General features: G+C 40.1%; 1 protein-coding gene across 5 annotated transcripts in view; it reads left to right on the forward strand.

The window, feature by feature from the left end:
- Positions 1 to 17,082, forward strand: part of KIDINS220 (kinase D interacting substrate 220) — a 92,523-nt gene that overhangs the window by 23,029 nt on the left and 52,412 nt on the right. For all 5 annotated transcript variants that reach the window (XM_072938244.1, XM_072938240.1, XM_072938242.1 and 2 more), the window contains exons 9-20: positions 1,392 to 1,490; positions 3,411 to 3,509; positions 4,795 to 4,893; positions 7,723 to 7,900; positions 9,218 to 9,382; positions 10,165 to 10,344; positions 11,125 to 11,290; positions 12,967 to 13,118; positions 13,292 to 13,581; positions 14,305 to 14,445; positions 15,179 to 15,422; positions 15,589 to 15,677. In XM_072938244.1, the coding sequence (XP_072794345.1) occupies positions 1,392 to 1,490; positions 3,411 to 3,509; positions 4,795 to 4,893; positions 7,723 to 7,900; positions 9,218 to 9,382; positions 10,165 to 10,344; positions 11,125 to 11,290; positions 12,967 to 13,118; positions 13,292 to 13,581; positions 14,305 to 14,445; positions 15,179 to 15,422; positions 15,589 to 15,677 (1,902 nt within the window). The remainder of the gene's footprint in view (positions 1 to 1,391; positions 1,491 to 3,410; positions 3,510 to 4,794; positions 4,894 to 7,722; positions 7,901 to 9,217; positions 9,383 to 10,164; positions 10,345 to 11,124; positions 11,291 to 12,966; positions 13,119 to 13,291; positions 13,582 to 14,304; positions 14,446 to 15,178; positions 15,423 to 15,588; positions 15,678 to 17,082) is intronic.

Consider the following 17,082-nt stretch of genomic DNA (forward strand, 5'->3'; position numbering starts at 1 on the left):
GCACGTCGTTGTCTTGCCTGGCTCTTTGTCTTCCTTTTGTACCTCTCTCCCTCCTGTTTCAACAGGTTGCAGCCATTTTAACTTACTTTCCCTTTCTTGACCACACTGATCGTGTTGCTGGCTTGGGGCCTCTGTACCTGTGCTCTGTCTGGGATGCTGGGCTTCCTGACCCGCATGTGGCTGGCTCCTCCTTGTCCTTCTGATCTCAGCTTAAGTAGCACCTCCTCAGAAAGGTCTTCTCCAACTAGCCAACCCAAAATAGCCACCCAGTCACTTTCTATCATGTCACTGTATTTTATTTGCATTACATGTATCTGAGTTTTTATTTGTGTTTATTGTATGTTGTCTGTTAGTCTCCTCTAGACAGTAATTCTCCTGGAACTGGGATCTTGTCTGTCTTACTTCCTAGGGCCTAGAACTGTGTGCGTGGCACATAGTAAGCAATGAAATATTTATAACCTTTTATTAATTTACTAGTCTGGACCCACATTAATGCTAACATTCTCAACTAAAATGTGTCTGCCATGGGTTTATTTATACTTTTAATGTAGTAGTTTTAAGATACTATATCATAGACTGAATAATCCTCGGGGACCTGCGTCTTGATTTAGAGCCGACTGGGGCCCACTTAGGATTGAGATGAACCGCAGCTCATGGAATTGCCCAGCGCAAACCTGTACAACTGAATTATAATTTAGCATTAAAAAAAAAGGCCATTTCCAGTATTTGAAGTAGAGGAATATATAATTAATAATGATTATTGCTTGGCGACTGTAATTTCAGGGCAGAGATGTCCTTATGAGGTAATGAACTTCATCTAAGCCTTGTACTGGCGTGTGAGCCAGGCTTGTGCACTGTGGGCCTGTAATGCCAAATGGATAGACTTTAGATGCTGTTCTGGGAACTAACCTTCTCCCCTAATTACATGTGGTTATAAATCCACAGATGGCTCTAGCTTTATGACTCTCTTTTTTAGAACCCATGGTTTTGATCATGTAGCATTATTCCAAGGGATCTGTATTATGAAATTGCCCGTGTTCATCTGGTTGATTGACAGCCACCGTGTCACTTTATTTAATTTACTTTTGTAATGGGAGGTTACCTTTGAAGAGAAAGGCTTATTGTTCTGGGTGACTTATCCTTCTAAACTTTTGTCCTGGGATTTCACGTGTAAATGTCCTCATTCTGAGGTATAAAGTCTTCTGTCTTTTATTCTTAAGGCTGTTAATATCAGGTATTAATATTAGTTAACTAAACATTTTCTGTTATTTAGAGATAACTTTTTCCCAAGACATTTTTCAGAAAAAAGTCTTATTTTAACACATGATTAATATTAACTTCAGAACAGTGCTTTTTGTTCTCATCCTCAGTTTGTCTTTTTGTCTTTTTAGAGCGGAGATACTGTGTTAATTGGGGCTGTCAGAGGTGGTCACGTGGAAATTGTTCGAGCACTTCTCCAAAAATATGCTGATATAGACATCAGAGGACAGGTGTGTGTGACTACAGTGCTGCTGTTATCTTTGAGTACAGTTGGTCTTGTATGTTGGCTGATTATACTGTCATTTTTCCAGCTTTCCTGTGGAGATGAACGTACAAGCCTCATGTAGTTAGTGGCTGCCTGTATTGTTAAGTTTCACCGCCATTATGATGGAATTTCTGTACTAATGTCAAATTAGGTTTAAATAGAAGTAAACCAGAAAGAAGCTCATGATTTTTAGATACACCTCCCTTACTAGCGTCTAAATACATTTAATCCTAAAATACCTAGTTTATGGTGCTGAGACAGTTGGTGGCACTTAGAGTATATGTGGCTTATTTTCTTTCATATTCTCTCTCTGCTTTGTTTTCTTCATCTGTATTTTGTTCTTCTATTCCTGTTGGTTTGTCTTTCTTCTCCCTTTTCCCCATTCTGCTTGCCCTTCCCGGGACCACTTGGTGGTGCCTGTGGACTTTGATTAAGGCAGTCATAGCTCACAGAGCTGTAAAGGGCATTAATTTTAGATGAAAGCTTCCCTAAAGTTATGAGTTTATCCAGTATGTCAAGAGATTCAAAAGAATCTGTACTTAACAGCCCATTTTGTTGTTGGACAGTCTACATTTCTGCTCAGTTTTTTCCTTTTATTTAGCTTATATCCAAATCAACTTTTGAATCAAACTAATAAATACTATGCCAAGTGCTATGAGAGTCCTAACATGGGTCCCTTGCCTGTAAGAAACATATATTTTAGTTAGGAAAGTTTAGTTTGTTTTGTTTATGTTTATTCTTATGCTCTTACATAAACATAAAGAGTGATGCTGCTTTTGATGTAAGGTAGTGTATAATTGACCACCCAATGGCAGAGTCTTGAGGGGGGAGAGTGGGCGCTGAGGACAGCTTTTGAGGGAAGGTAGAATTTGAACCAAGTTTGAAAGATGGGTTGGATTTAGATAGGAGAAGAAAGGAAGGCTGGGTGTTTCCGGCAAGGATGGTGGAGTGATGGGATGAGAAAATTCAGGAAAATGGGAAAGTGAAGGACTGCACTCCTCAGCTGGTGAATAAATCAGGTTGTCAGTGGGATGGCGGGGATGGGGGAATGGAAATAGAAAGAGATGTAGGGCCAGTGAGGTTTGAGTGCCAAGCTTAGAAAGTTCGGAAGCTAGTGTACAGTTTTGAGAAGGGAACACCACTGGGGAAATCTTGGTATAGGAAACTTCATGTGGCTGCAGCACAACGTTGTTCATGATCTTTTAAGATAGTATATTTTCCTAAAAGTCAGTGACTGGATCACCTGTTTAGACTTTAACCTAACTCGTTGCTGTCGGTCAATTCTCTTTTCCTACATTTTAGTCAGTTTATTGTTCTCGAGCTCTGCTTTCAAAGTCCATATGGATCTATTTTTGGTTTTCGAACTAGATAGGATTTTAAAGGATCTGATGAAGATCAGTACATGGGTGCAAAATGGAGAGTTAAAAAGCTAAAAATAATCAAAGCGATTCACCTTGTGTTGGTGTAGTACATTCTCATGCATTAGTTTTTGAAAAGACTGGACAGAGAAGAAGCCAAAAGCCAAGGGTCAGAATATGTACATGACTTATCAAAGGATATAGAGCTCAGGTAGTGACGGCTTCCAACACAGGGCAAGGTCCTGAAATCTGATCGAATTCCAAAGCATACTTTACCTTACCAACTATTGGAGTTGCTGCTTTCCAAGTCAAGTAACTGAAAGTTTTCCTAGGCCTCTTTTGTTAAGAATTTCTCACAAGTAAATGCAAGATACAATAAGGATTAAAACTCTTTTCCACCATACTGCTTGTTGGTAAGATCTATTAATGCATTCTGACAGAATTGTTAATAATGATGACATTTACCAACAATAGTTTTTAAGATTATGTCTTGTCTGAAGTAATTGTTGATTTTTTTTATTTCCTAGGACAATAAAACTGCCTTGTACTGGGCTGTTGAGAAAGGAAATGCAACAATGGTGAGAGACATCTTACAGTGCAATCCAGACACTGAGATATGCACAAAGGTACGAATGACGTTCTTTTCTCTTAGCGATGCCTAGTGCTGAGTATTGGTACTGCTTTTTTTTTTTTTCAGTTTTCACAATTGTTTGATATTAAAATTATCTTGATTTTACTGGTAAAATTCTGTGTTAAACTGAGGAGTAATTTTGTATCCTCTTAGGAGTTAAGCATTCACAGCAGCAGAATACGGTGTACAGTTGTTACTTTAATTAAATTCTTTCAGAAAGTACGGTATCAGCTATTCAGAAATTGTGGGCAGGTCATTTCCTCAGAGTTATTTTATGCTCCTGTTGTTTGGAATGCAGAGCACATTTCCTTCTAAAAGGTCTTTGTGAGTGGTTATTGGTTCCCCAAACTGACCACTTTAGTCTGTTTTACTCAAACCATGTGAAAAGTATAAAACTGTTTACGACTTCGGTGATTGCATTTGGCCTTATGTGTAATAGTTTTCCATGGGAAAAATACATTTGAAATTCTGGCTTGAAATGGGAGGATTTCTTAATGAATAAAGCATACTTACAGAATCACCTATAAGACAGTCCCGTTTTATATGCTGGGGATTGGAGCAGCATCTTCTAAACCAGTAGCGGTGCCCTGAGTGCCCTAGGGCGGAGCGTTTCCTGGGATGCCTTCAGGTTTGCACGTGGTGGCTCCTTGGTAATCTAGTTTCTTTTTCTTTTGGACCTATGTGTCGGCTACTGTGGCCGCATGTGGCTTCTGACCAAATTTTGCTCTTTAAAGCAGAACCATGATCTCTTCTTATTTCTCTTAATTTGATTTTGAAAGCAGTTATGAACTCCTTTGAGGTTTCCGAAGGCATACTGCTTGTATCAAATTGTTTACCCTCTTATACTCAGGTCTTCAGGTGCACGGAGGTGCTGGTATAAACATCGGAAAATCTAGATGCTGGGTGCCTGGACACTGACAGGCTGGGTGGTGGTTGGTGGTGGGGAGATGGTGAGAAGGGGACGGAGCTCTGGAGGAGCTGCCCCAGGTGTCAGCGGGGGGACTTGGGGAATGGCAGGAGCAGCGAGCTCAGGGCGGAAACAGCTGATGAGCAGCGGGGCACATCCCTTGCCAGCCTGAGTGATATAGGGTATTTTGATACAAATATTGGTTGTGAAAGGAAAAGCACATTCTTGTTAGTTTTTACAACTCTGCTTTGTTGAGAATATTTTCGGTACAGACTGGTCAGATGCTTGAATTCTTGACATGTGTGTTTATATGACTTTAGACATTTAGGAGTAAAGGTATTAATCTGGCAAACATTCTTATCTGTGTGCACAGGATGGTGAAACACCTCTTATAAAGGCTACCAAGATGAGAAATATTGAAGTAGTCGAGCTGCTGCTCGATAAAGGGGCCAAAGTGTCTGCTGTGGACAAGGTAAGACCCCTGTGCGGCGAGCAGGATGCTTTGGCGGAGGGCTGTGGTGGGCTGACTTGTACGTTTGGTGGACTTAACGGGCGTCTGATTGTCTTTTGTGGAGAGAGAGATTACTTGCCGGGGATTTCTGGGTGGGGTTTTGATGCTGTGTTATCCTCTTGGCTGTCCTGATAGCATCTGAGGGGTGGGCGGGCTCAGTTTGCTATTAAAGAAGCTGCGGCATGTGCTCCTTCTCCAGCTCATACCGGTGCCGCCGCTGGGCCCGCCATGCAGGGAGGGTGTCGTCAGCTGCAGACCTTGTTGCAGGCAAACAGGAGGGAGGAGTCCAGAGGGGCTGGAGGAGGGAGGCTCTCCAAGCAGGTTGGCACTAACGCTCACTAACAGGAGCGGAGGTGTCCTGCCAGACATCCTTGCCGTGATCATCTTAGAGAAATATTCACATTTTCCATAATAAATTTGACTCTAAATTGCTTACTTCATACAGAATTGATTCCTGGTTTTAGTTTGTTTTCATTTTAAGCAGAGTTCTTTCTCTGCTTCAAATTGATTTCCTCTCAGAAGAAAGGTGAATTGATTTATCTATGAACTAAGAAACATTATAGATTTTTCCCTCTAAATGTACAGCTAGATATAGAATATGATTTGAATAATCTATAATAGGTTGAAGTTTATCTTTCTATTATTCATGAGACAGTTAAACAAAAACTGCAGAATTAATATTTATTTGCTTTTTATTTTATCAAGCAACATTATTTTAAAAAATACCATAAATACCTCCCATCATTACCTTATTAATTAATATTTATTAATAATATAGTATAATAAATATTATTTATTAATCAGGCAATGATTATTTTCATATAAAAGAAAGAAAATATAAAGAAAAATTTTAATATTAAAAAATTAGAAAGGCCATAAAGTCAAAGAGAAGTTTTTGAAATGGAATGTATTTAACTTTCAAGAAAACTTTCTGTTTTTCTCATTCTGCTGTTGACTGAATTTTGGCACTGGTTGGTCCCCTAATTTGCAGCAAGGAACCACTGGACTAGGTGCCCTTTAAGGTTCTAATGGCCTTGTTAATTCTGAAGCATGCCATTTATAAATAACTGTTTCATAATCATTAAGTTCCCTGAAGGACTCTCTCTTGGAATCGTGTTGTATATTGCTTTGCCCTGAGTCAGCACATACTTGCTGATAAGCACTCGTGTTACTCAGAATGTTCTTGGAATGCATGTTCATTCATTCATACATATTTGCTAAGGATGGATACGGTGCTGCTTGCTAGAATTTGGAATACCAACTTGTAAAAGTCTTGAACCTGTCTCTTCATAGAGGATTTCATTAAAAAAAATTTAAGAGCAAAGATTAATGTTATTTTTACCTAGCCCAAGCCAATCACTGAGCTCTGTGTATCTTCAAAGTGATGGCAGGGTATGTTAATGTCTTTTCTGCATTTTCAGAAATTTTGTGTCTGGCTGACATACCACTGATGATATTTCTGCCTTCTCGCAGGTTTGGGGATAAGGAATGGGATTCAGGTGGAGAAATAAGATGATGAAATTCAGTTTAGATGTGTTTAGTTTGTTATCAGACATTCAGAAGGCTGTGGCCAACAGGCCTTGGGAATAGAATCTGGGCAGGAAATCAAGGCTGCTGATAGGAATTTTGCAGTTGGTTACCAAGAGCAAGCGATAAGAGCCACGTGGATGTGACTAAGGTAATCAGTTTGAAAGAAAGGTGAAAGCTGAGGTCAAACTTTATTTATGACGCCTGTCACATTCTGGTTTGTTTTATAATTGTGCATATGTATCCAGTCTTTCCAAATTCTGTTGTCACCGAGTTAGTCATGGACCGTTTTGTCTGTCTTCTTTGTATCCCCTGAACTATCCAGCACAATGCCTTCCATATGGTGAGTTCAGTACAGAGTTATTGTGCCATATTTGGGATGTAGGGAGAGAATCTAGAAGAGGAAGAAGTAGACCTGAGGCAGGAAAGGAAAGTCAGAGTCAAGATAAGGTCGTGCTGTGGAATCTGCAGGAAGAGCTGTGCACATCGTTCCCATTTAGTGTTCTGGAGAGAGCAGGGTGGGCAAGAACCGAGCATTTAATTTGTTAACTTTTGGGCCATTGTCTTTAAGAGCGGTGTTTATGAAGTAGAGTGGGAGAGCACTTTGCAGGCTGAATTTTTTTTAATGTTAATTATCATTCATGGATGTGAATACCAATGTGATTGGCGGTCCTAATAAGGGAGGAAGGGAGGCTAATGTTAAGGAGAGGTGAGAGCTGACCAGGGAAGAGGTTGTAATAGCCAGAGAAGGATGGATACAACGTGAAGGCCTCCAAGGGAGGGAGTCTGCAGATGGAGCATCGTGGTGATAGAGGGCGTGGGGAGAGGCAAGAGGGCTCGTGCTAGTGGCACGTCAGCGTGGGTTGAGAAGCTTTCTAGACAAATGGAGAAAAACATTGTGAAGTAGAATATAAATTAGTTGAGGAAGGTGGTTGACATCTGTGGACAGAAGTATTTGGTTGATGGACGGGATGGAAATAGATCCAGGGCCTGGGAGGAGCCACAAGGAAAAAGCCTGTGGCTTGTCCTCTTTCAGTCTAGAGGGCTGTGTGGCAAAGAGTGCCTGGGAAGAGCTAGGGAGGGAGCTAGAGAGAGACATTGCAGGGGAGGTGGAGATGAAAACTCGTATTATCTGTGCATTTTTAATGAAAAATATGAAAAGTTCAGATTTTCTGTTATTTTATAGAAACATGAAAGTTGTTACTCTGTATATACTGTATGTAAAAAATGTGGAAGTTCAAGTTTCCTGGCGCTGTTTTACAGAAAGGAGACACCCCTTTGCATATTGCTATTCGTGGGAGGAGTCGGAAACTGGCAGAACTTCTTTTAAGAAACCCCAAAGATGGACGGTTACTTTACAGGCCCAACAAAGCAGGCGAGACCCCCTACAACATTGACTGTAGCCATCAGAAAAGTATTTTAACTCAAATATTTGGAGCCAGTAAGTATTGGGTTTTGTCCCTGACTAGCTGTTAAGAAATGAATGTCTATGAAAAAACTAAGAGACCAACAGCACTTTTACATTTATCACTTACCTGGAGATGTTTAAAGCTGAGAATGTTGTTTTACTGTAGACAAGTAGTTTCTCCTTGTCTAAAGCTCTTTTGCGTTGTATTGTAGCATTCTAAAAATTTTTTAAAAACTGATTTTGTGTCTTTATATATTAAGGATATTGATCCTGGATCCAGCCTGTGTATTGTGTCTCACTTCCCAGCTTATTGTTTGTTTAAGGTGATGGTTTTTAATTCCCCATCCAAAATTATATAAATTTGTAGTTTATGTGTTGATCGTCTCCTGCAGTTCTGGCTTTAGTATTATATTAAGAAAGAAAGGCCTTTTCCACACAAAGGTTTTAAAAGTTTTTTCTCTTATGTTTTCTTCTAGTACCTTTATAGTTTTAAACTTTTTACATTTAATTTTTTTAATGTTTCAGAAATTATTTTTGTTAAAGTATGAGGTGTAGAGTTTTATTTATTTAAAAAAAAACTGAATGGCTGACTTCTCCCAAACCACTTACTAATTCATCCTTTCCCCGCTGACTTGAGAAGCCACTTGTGTTACTGTCCTGTGTGAGCCCTGTGATGTTCTAGTTATTGTACCTTTAGGATGTATTTTGATTCTTCTCCAAAGACTTTTTGGTAGTCTTTAAATTTTTTTTTTCATAGCTATTCTTACATGTTCTTCTTGCTTTTCAATTTTTAAAAATATTCTCATGGGTTTTTATTGGAATTGCCTTAAAGTGCTAGATTAATTTGGGGAGAATTGCTGTCATTAAGTCATTGAACCTTTCTGCCTAGAACCATAGAATGGTCTGTTTTCTCTGCTTATCTGCTGTATTCTTCACTAACATTGTACAGCCTTCTTTATGTAGGTATTATGCATATTAAATTGATTCCTATGGGCTAGTTTCTGTTTTAATCATTTTCCAGATTCTAAAATGTACCTTATTCCACATTTCAACATCTCTGAAATTGGAATGTGTCTTATAATTGATGGATAAGAAAGCATTGTATCACAATTTGGTGGCTTTTTTTTTCTTTCTTAGCTGTACGTAATAATGATGCATCTTACAGTTAGTAGGTATCTTAAGTTCTATGAAATATGGTATTGAGAATCTCTGAACCTATTTTTACACAGGTCTGACCATTTAAAATGTGTTTTTTCTCTCATTAAATAAGCAATTAATAAATGAGGGTTGATGTTCCTTTCTGGTAGTGATGTCTTTTCACCGTAAGGGATGGTGTGCTTGCACTCACAGGACACCTGTCCCCCACCGAGACCGGCGGGGACGTGCTGGGCTACGATCTGTACAGCAGCGCCCTGGCAGACATCCTCAGTGAGCCCACCATGCAGCCGCCCATCTGCGTGGGGCTGTACGCGCAGTGGGGGAGCGGAAAGTCCTTCTTACTCAAGAAACTGGAAGGTAAAGGGCGTGTTTGTAAAATGTCTATGTATATAACAAGGTTCTCTCTTGTGAATCTTTTTTTTAAGTAAAGAAAAATTGTTTTATATTTGGGAATGTAGTTGATCCCCCACATAGTCATTTGAGTTCTCTTTCTAACACAAAGATCCCCTGAGTGGCTCCGTCTGCGAGGAGCTTCCTGGACAGCACCCCAACCCCATCCTCCGTCCTAAAAATCTCACCTTTTGCTTGGCAAAATCATACCCCATTCTTCAAGGACACGTTTCAGTATGGCTTGTAAAACTTTTACAAAGTTTTGCTAAGGTTTGTAGTAAGAATGACTTGTTTAGGGCTCGTTTGGGCTCAACACGTATCTTTAAGAGCAGTGATCCTCAAATGTAATTGTTGGGAGAAGGGGTGAGGAGGAGCAGTAGTTTGAAGACATGTAGCAAAGTAATAATTTTTAGTTTTATATATGAAAACAGTACCTTGTTGAGTGTAAAATGCAAAGCACAAAAATATCAACAAAATCTTGACCGATGGGAATACATGAAAAAGGACTTTCTGCACCTTCAGCATGAAGCAAGAGAGTGGGTGAGACAAGAGTCCGGGTAGATGCGCCCCTAGGGAATGAGTCTTATCAGAAGAGAACTTTGGTTAAAATGGTTAAGTAGCAACATTCTATCTCGGGACTTAGTAAGTGCCTAGTAAAACGTCTGTATTGAAAAGGTGAAATTTTCAAATTGTTTGAATTTGTATTTCTTGAAACAGAAATAATGTTTTCATATTAATTTCTCTTTCAGATGAAATGAAAACTTTTGCAGGACAACAGATTGAACCTCTTTTCCAGTTCTCATGGCTGATAGTGTTTCTGACCCTGCTGCTTTGTGGAGGGCTTGGTTTATTGTTTGCTTTTATGGTGGACCCAAATCTTGGAATAGCAGTGTCATTGAGCTTCTTGGCTGTCTTATATATATTTTTTAGTAAGTCTTTGCCTCTTACCATTTTCAAAGATATAGAGAATGTCAAAACTCATTGTTTTACATAAAGTTTTGTCTGTATCTCCTGAAGTCTGTAAATGATTTTCATAATTAGGTGAGAAAATAGATCTTTTTGCTATTTTTAAGTTGACCTAGAGAGACATTGTCCCCAGCGTGGCTGGAATAGCTTTGAAAACCAGTGCACTACTTGTTAATATTGAAGCAGAACTCTTATTTTATTTTCCTTTTTATATGTTAATTAATGATTTATATATAATTCTTCTTTGAAAATAAGTCTTCATGGCCATCACGGCATGCTCTTGAGCATCTTGATCATGACCGTAATTTTTATTTTATTTAAAAGCAAAGTAGAAAATATATATAATTCCCATTCCTGGGAGTGTCTTCAGTTGCAGGAAAGGAAATAGGTTTAATGTTGGAGGAACTGGTAGCTTCAACACTGACAAAGAGTGATACGCCCAAAGTCATTTACATTTGAATCTGAACTGCTTTGTTGCTGTTTAAGGCATTATCCTCCTGATTGTGTTCCTTATGTCGTATTTTAATCAGTTTACTTTCCGTTTTTCACATACGTCATGTATGTTGTGGGAGGTTAGGTAATTGAGGAATTCTTGGAGGCGTGGTTAGGGAGCAGCATCGGACCATGAAAGTTATGCAAGCCTCCCTGTCACTACTTGATACTTGACTCTTTGGAGAAGAAAAGGCTCCTTGACTAATGATTGTTCTGGATAATTTTTTTTTTTTTGAAACCGTGAATTTTAGTTGTCATTTACTTCGGTGGGCGAAGAGAAGGAGAGAGTTGGAATTGGGCGTGGGTCCTCAGTACTAGGTTGGCAAGACATATTGGCTATTTGGAGCTCCTCCTCAAGCTGATGTTCGTGAACCCACCCGAACTGCCGGAGCAGACCACTAAAGCTTTACCTGTGAGGTGAGCTGGTTCCTTGACAGAAGTAACTTTTAATAAGATGAAGCAAATTAAAGTTTATAATGCATCATTTCTCAATGTATGTTCCAAAAAACATTGGTCCCTTGACCTTTTCAATGTGAGAAATAAAACAAACATGCTCTGGTCAAATACGTTTGGGAAACACTTCATATTATATCTCCCTTTTGTACAGCAAAGGATCAGAGACACCTTTCCGTAACGAAATCTATTTAACTTTGATTTACCAAATTTTATTTGAGCATAGACCCCTGTTCCCCGACTAGGACTCCTGTTACCATCCTTTGGACAAATTTGAAAAAAGCCCTGGGTCTAGGATGGAGTCCTGGCACCTCTTTACATCAGGTGCGACCTTGGCAGCTTAGCTCGTGCTCTGAGCTGCTCTTTCCTCATCTGTGGAAATGTATTTACTCTTTCATCTAAAGTTGTTAATAATATCAGATAGAAAATGTATGAGATGACTGGGACATTGTCCTGTACATGAGAAATTGGCACAGTGTAACTGACTGTACTTCAATTTTAAAAAAAGAAAATATCAGGAAATATGAGAAACATGTAAGTCAAGGAATAAAGGAGGTAGAAGGCTCCAGAGAAAAGTAAAATGAAAAAAAAAAAGGTTAGAGAACGGAAAGCAAAAGGAGTTCAAAAGAAATTAGTAAAATAATTAAATATGCACCAAAAGATTCATAATTTAAAAATTATTCTAAGATAAAATATGTGTAAGTTAAGCTGAAAATAAATGGGCCAAACCAGATAAAACATCAAAATTATAAGAGAGAAAGATAAAAGCATACAAGTAATTGGCATATAGGATTAAGAAAAGGATTTAAAATGAGCAGTTAAAATGAAAAAGGTAAAAAGAAAACACATAGAGTAGACTAACAAAATTGGGAGGAATAGTTACACAGGAAATAAAACATTTTAAATTAATGAGTTAGTATTTTTAAAAAAGTTGTAACAGTTAAAACGGCATTAATCAAGACCACACGCATATATAGTACAACGTGATCCTCTGTTGTATTTTGAAAGTGATGCCTGTCTGCTGGATTGAGATGAGAGTTTAAGGATAAAAGGGAAGGAAGGAACTAATGCAGAGATAATATCCATTCAGAGACTCAGAATACAGATTGTTCAGTTATTTCACAGAACTGTGAAAAAGAATATTTGACAAATTATTTCTACATCTCTGGAAGATATTTGAACTGTAAGTCAGACATTCTAAAGCCTGAGTTTGTAAATGGCATTCAGTTCTTAATTACTCTATTTTCTCAAGGTTCTAATCTCTTCAGTTGGCGCTTAGAAAACTTTCTTTGTGCAGCTCTTTTTGGCTGATATGGGCGCCACCTTTTGATCATTGCTCCATGAGATGTCTGATTCCTTGTCTAAGCTCTGTCATAACCTTTTCCCCTTTCTGCTTTTAGTCAGAATTGCTTCATATTACTCTGCTACATTTTGTTGCTGTCTTTTCTTAGGAGAAGTGTGTGAGATGTTAGAGATGAAAGATACCTAATTACAGGTTGTTTTCCCTCCTCTTAGAATTGTAAAACCAGTATCTTGAAAGTGACTTGAAGAAAATACAGGATAAATGATACAGAGATACCATATGTGGGGAATCTTTTATTTGGCTCTCTGAGTAACATTTCATTTCCCCTTTCTCCAAGGTTTTTGTTTACAGATTATAACAGGTTGTCCAGTGTGGGTGGAGAAACATCACTGGCCGAAATGATTGCAACCCTCTCGGATGCTTGTGAAAGAGAGTTTGGCTTTCTGGCAACCAGGCTTTTTCGAGTTTTCAAGACTGAAGATACGCAGGGTAGGGCTTCCTTCTTCTCTGTGTGTGTGTGTGTAGGGCTGAGGATGGGATGAATGAAAGGCGTGAAAACACGAACTGAGCATCAGGTTTGTCATGTGCTGTCACTGTAATGACTGGGATTTTCTAGATGGTTGATATGTAAATAATTGTTCAAACTATTTGTTGTATTACAGGTAAAAAGAAATGGAAAAAAACGTGCTGCCTCCCATCTTTTGTCATCTTCCTCTTTATCTTTGGCTGCATTATTGCCGGAATTACTCTTCTGGCTATCTTCAGAGTCGACCCGAAACACCTGACAGTGAACGCTGTCCTCATATCAGTTGCGTCTGTAGTGGGGTTGGCCTTTGTGCTGAATTGTCGTACGTGGTGGCAGGTGCTGGACTCTCTCCTGAATTCTCAAAGGAAACGCCTCCATAATGCTGCCTCCAAACTGCACAAGTTGAAAAGTGAAGGATTCATGAAAGTAAGCGCTCCCTGGTTGTTAGAGGTGATGCTAACGTGAATATGCCGCCACGGCCGTGCTCCCTGGGACTTAGGGAATGCACTCTCTAAGTGTTAGAGTGTTGCGTTTGTTTTTAGTTTCATTCCAGATTTTTTTTTCCTGTGAAAAACGCATATATGAAGTGGAAAAGTTATAACAATAACATGTTTTTATAAAACAGACTTTTATACGATACTCAGAGGAGCTGGCTAATTACTCCAGAGGTGGACCTAATAGTACAGGATCCTCCAGCGCCCAGTAGCAGCCTGAACCACCAACACACACTAAGATAGGATCATACTTTTAGAACGAAAAAGGGCTTTATACAATATCTGCAGCCCCGTCCTTTGGTCAAGGTCACGTGCCACCAGGGAGCCGGCTGTAGTGTGGTGTTTAGATCCTGTGGATTTGCATTCAGATCTGTCTTCTGACATTCAGAGCATGTGATCTTGCCACGTAAGTCACTCAGCCAAGTTTGTCCTTTTAAAATGGATATGACAGTGCCTACCTCATGGTAAGGGTGGAAAGCTCTAATTTAGTGAAGTCACTTTGTAGGTTGTGATCACCAGTTTTAAGTGGACCCACAGCTGACAGCGAGGACCTTAGAGTTCTTTCCTTCCTGTTAGGTCGCGTTCTCTCAGGCTTTAAGGAACTGTGCCCAGCTCTCCCCTGTCTTCAGCCCTGCCTGCCCTTTCTTTTGCACAGGTTCTTAAGTGTGAAGTGGAATTGATGGCCAGGATGGCAAAAACCATTGACAGCTTCACTCAGAATCAGACAAGGCTGGTGGTTATCATTGATGGGCTGGACGCCTGCGAGCAGGACAAAGTGCTCCAGATGCTGGACACCGTACGTCTTAACCATCTGAAAGCTTGCAGTTGTCACTCACGTGGCAGCAGTTGTCACCCACGTGGCAGCTGAGAGGAATAACTTCATGAGTATCTCAAGTGGAATTTGAATACTACTTTTTCATTTGTAAAAACAACCATCTTTTATGCAGGAACATAGCGAAAGTAAATTTAAACAGATTTAAGCAATTTTGGCGTAATGGCAGTGTGAGGAAAGACTAAGTAGAGTGTCCCTGAAGGCCACAGTGTGACCCCAGCTTTTCTCTGCAGGTAGTTCTGGTTAGAACAGAGGTGACAGCAGAGAGCCTGCAGGATTTGTGGAGTTTTTTTTAAAAGTAGGATGCGTCAGTGGTTCTCTGTAAGGTCCGTGATAAGCAGCTGTGCGTAGCTGTAGGCAGAGAGCAGTGTGCTCAGCACTGCACGCATATCCACAGACGTTTCTCATGTGTGTTGATCTTGCCTCTTATGTAGACCGCAAGTTTCTCAAAGTAGGACAGGATTCTTTTCTTTGAAAGTTTTTTCACTGTCACATACTGAAAAATTGTTCAACGGGAAAAAAAATCCCAGACTGAGACGTCAGTGAAATTTGTTTTCATACAGAATAAGATTTTGATGAAGAGGAAATGTGATTTTAAAAATATAATCACCACAGGATAATACAGATTTTGAAGAGATGTTTTATTACTGTGATAATTTAAAATTTACACCATAAACACACATTTCTTCTACCACAGGTCCGGGTTCTCTTTTCAAAAGGCCCATTCATTGCCATTTTTGCAAGTGATCCACATATCATTATAAAGGCCATTAACCAGAACCTCAACAGCGTGCTCCGGGACTCAAATATAAATGGGCATGACTACATGCGCAACATCGTCCATTTGCCTGTTTTCCTCAACAGTCGTGGACTAAGCAGTGCGAGAAAGTTTCTCGTAACTTCGACGACTAATGGAGATATTCCGTGCTCGGACAGTACAGGTGGGGGTCAGGTCCCTCGGGTACTTTGGGTTTGGTGTAGTTCCGTAGACTTTTATGGTGGATCTCCTTTTGCCTTGAAAAATACTGTTCCTGTTTCACTGCCCTTCACATATCACCTACAGCAGACTTTGAGTACAAATGGTGCTCTCTTGCTGAATTCTCTCAGGGGTACAGGAGGACGCTGACAGAAGAGTGTCACAGAACAGCCTTGGGGAGATGACAAAGCTCGGTAGCAAGACGGCCCTCAACAGACGGGTGAGCTGCCGTTTGTTCTGGGCCCTGTGTTCGTATTGTTAGTCCTCATATAAAACTTCATCTTTTGTAAACATTGCACGAAACTCATCAGTAAATGTTATCACTGGATGTCCTTTCTGCTTCAGGTGGCTTTTTAAGGAATGTCTGAACTAGAGCATTAATAACTGTAAATTATGCAGGAGGCCCTGTCCTCTCCCAGACTGTTCTCAGCCCAGGTGCCACTCCAGACCCCAGACATGCTGAGTTAGAGACTTTAAAGCCCCCAGATGATTTCTTCGAGGGTGGAGAGCTGCTGGGGTCATTCCCAGTCAGGTTGTGTTCACTCGGGGTGTCGCTTGCCACCGTGGCTGTAAGGGAGAGGGGGCTTCTAGTGTGAGGAAATTCCTTGCCGTCTTCCCGTTGGCCTTCCTCCTTCCCGAATGTTCGTGAGCTGTGTGCTCTTTCTTCTGTCCCCGTAGTGATTTTGAGCCCTTCCCAGCCCCTTGTAGTTTCCCTGTCCTCCCCTGTCCTGGGAACCCTCCTGTGCAAAGAACGAGGGAGCGTTACAGACAGGAGGAGGTCCGCTTGCAGGGAAGTGATGTAACAAGCCCCACTTAAGGACGGCTGGGCTGGGCTGGCGTTGGCATCGTTTTCTCCCCCCTCGTTGCTAACGTGAAATTGGAACATTTTACATTTGAAAAAATGTGCTTTAGTGATACTTTGATTTTATGCCTCTACCATATACCAGTATGGATGCAAAACTGATATTATGAATGACAATTGATGGCTCTAAATTAAAAGGAGGGTATGAGTTACCGTTTTGAATTTCTCTCCTGGGAGTCTGAACTCTTGGATTCCCTGTGATCGCATCCACATTCCACTGTTTCATGACCTTGGATGAGAACACGCCTTTGTTGTGCCTGTTCCTCCTCCAGTTAGGTGGGGTTCCCTACCCAACCCCACCCCGTCGGTAGAGTGCCTTCCCTTCTTACACAGATGTGAGGGCACTTAGAGCTGCCGTGCCCTTTAGATAGTTGTTACACATTTTAAAATAACCTAAAAATCAAAATGCTGAATCCTTAAATCTAGACAAGGGTTTACTTGCTTTATTATTTCAGGGTTCCTATAAATACTGAGCTCCCATAAGAGTTTGAGTTGAATTTTGAAGCTTCTTTACACAGTTCTGCTTATTCATAATCTTCAAGGTCTTGAGCTTCCTCTGGCTGTACAGCTATAAATCAAAATACACCTGAAGCTAAACCATAGCATTCGATGCAGTTGCTGCTAATACGGCTTTATAACTGTTCTGTAAATATTCCGCCTCAGGGAGTAATGATACTTTCTGTATTACTAGATAATCTTCCTCTTTGACAAAATTTTGAATTGTTTTTGTTGTTGTCATAAACGTGTACTTCTCAAAAAGCCT

This window comes from Vicugna pacos, chromosome 15 (genome assembly GCF_048564905.1).
Source record: "Vicugna pacos chromosome 15, VicPac4, whole genome shotgun sequence".
NCBI classification, from domain to species: domain Eukaryota; kingdom Metazoa; phylum Chordata; class Mammalia; order Artiodactyla; family Camelidae; genus Vicugna; species Vicugna pacos.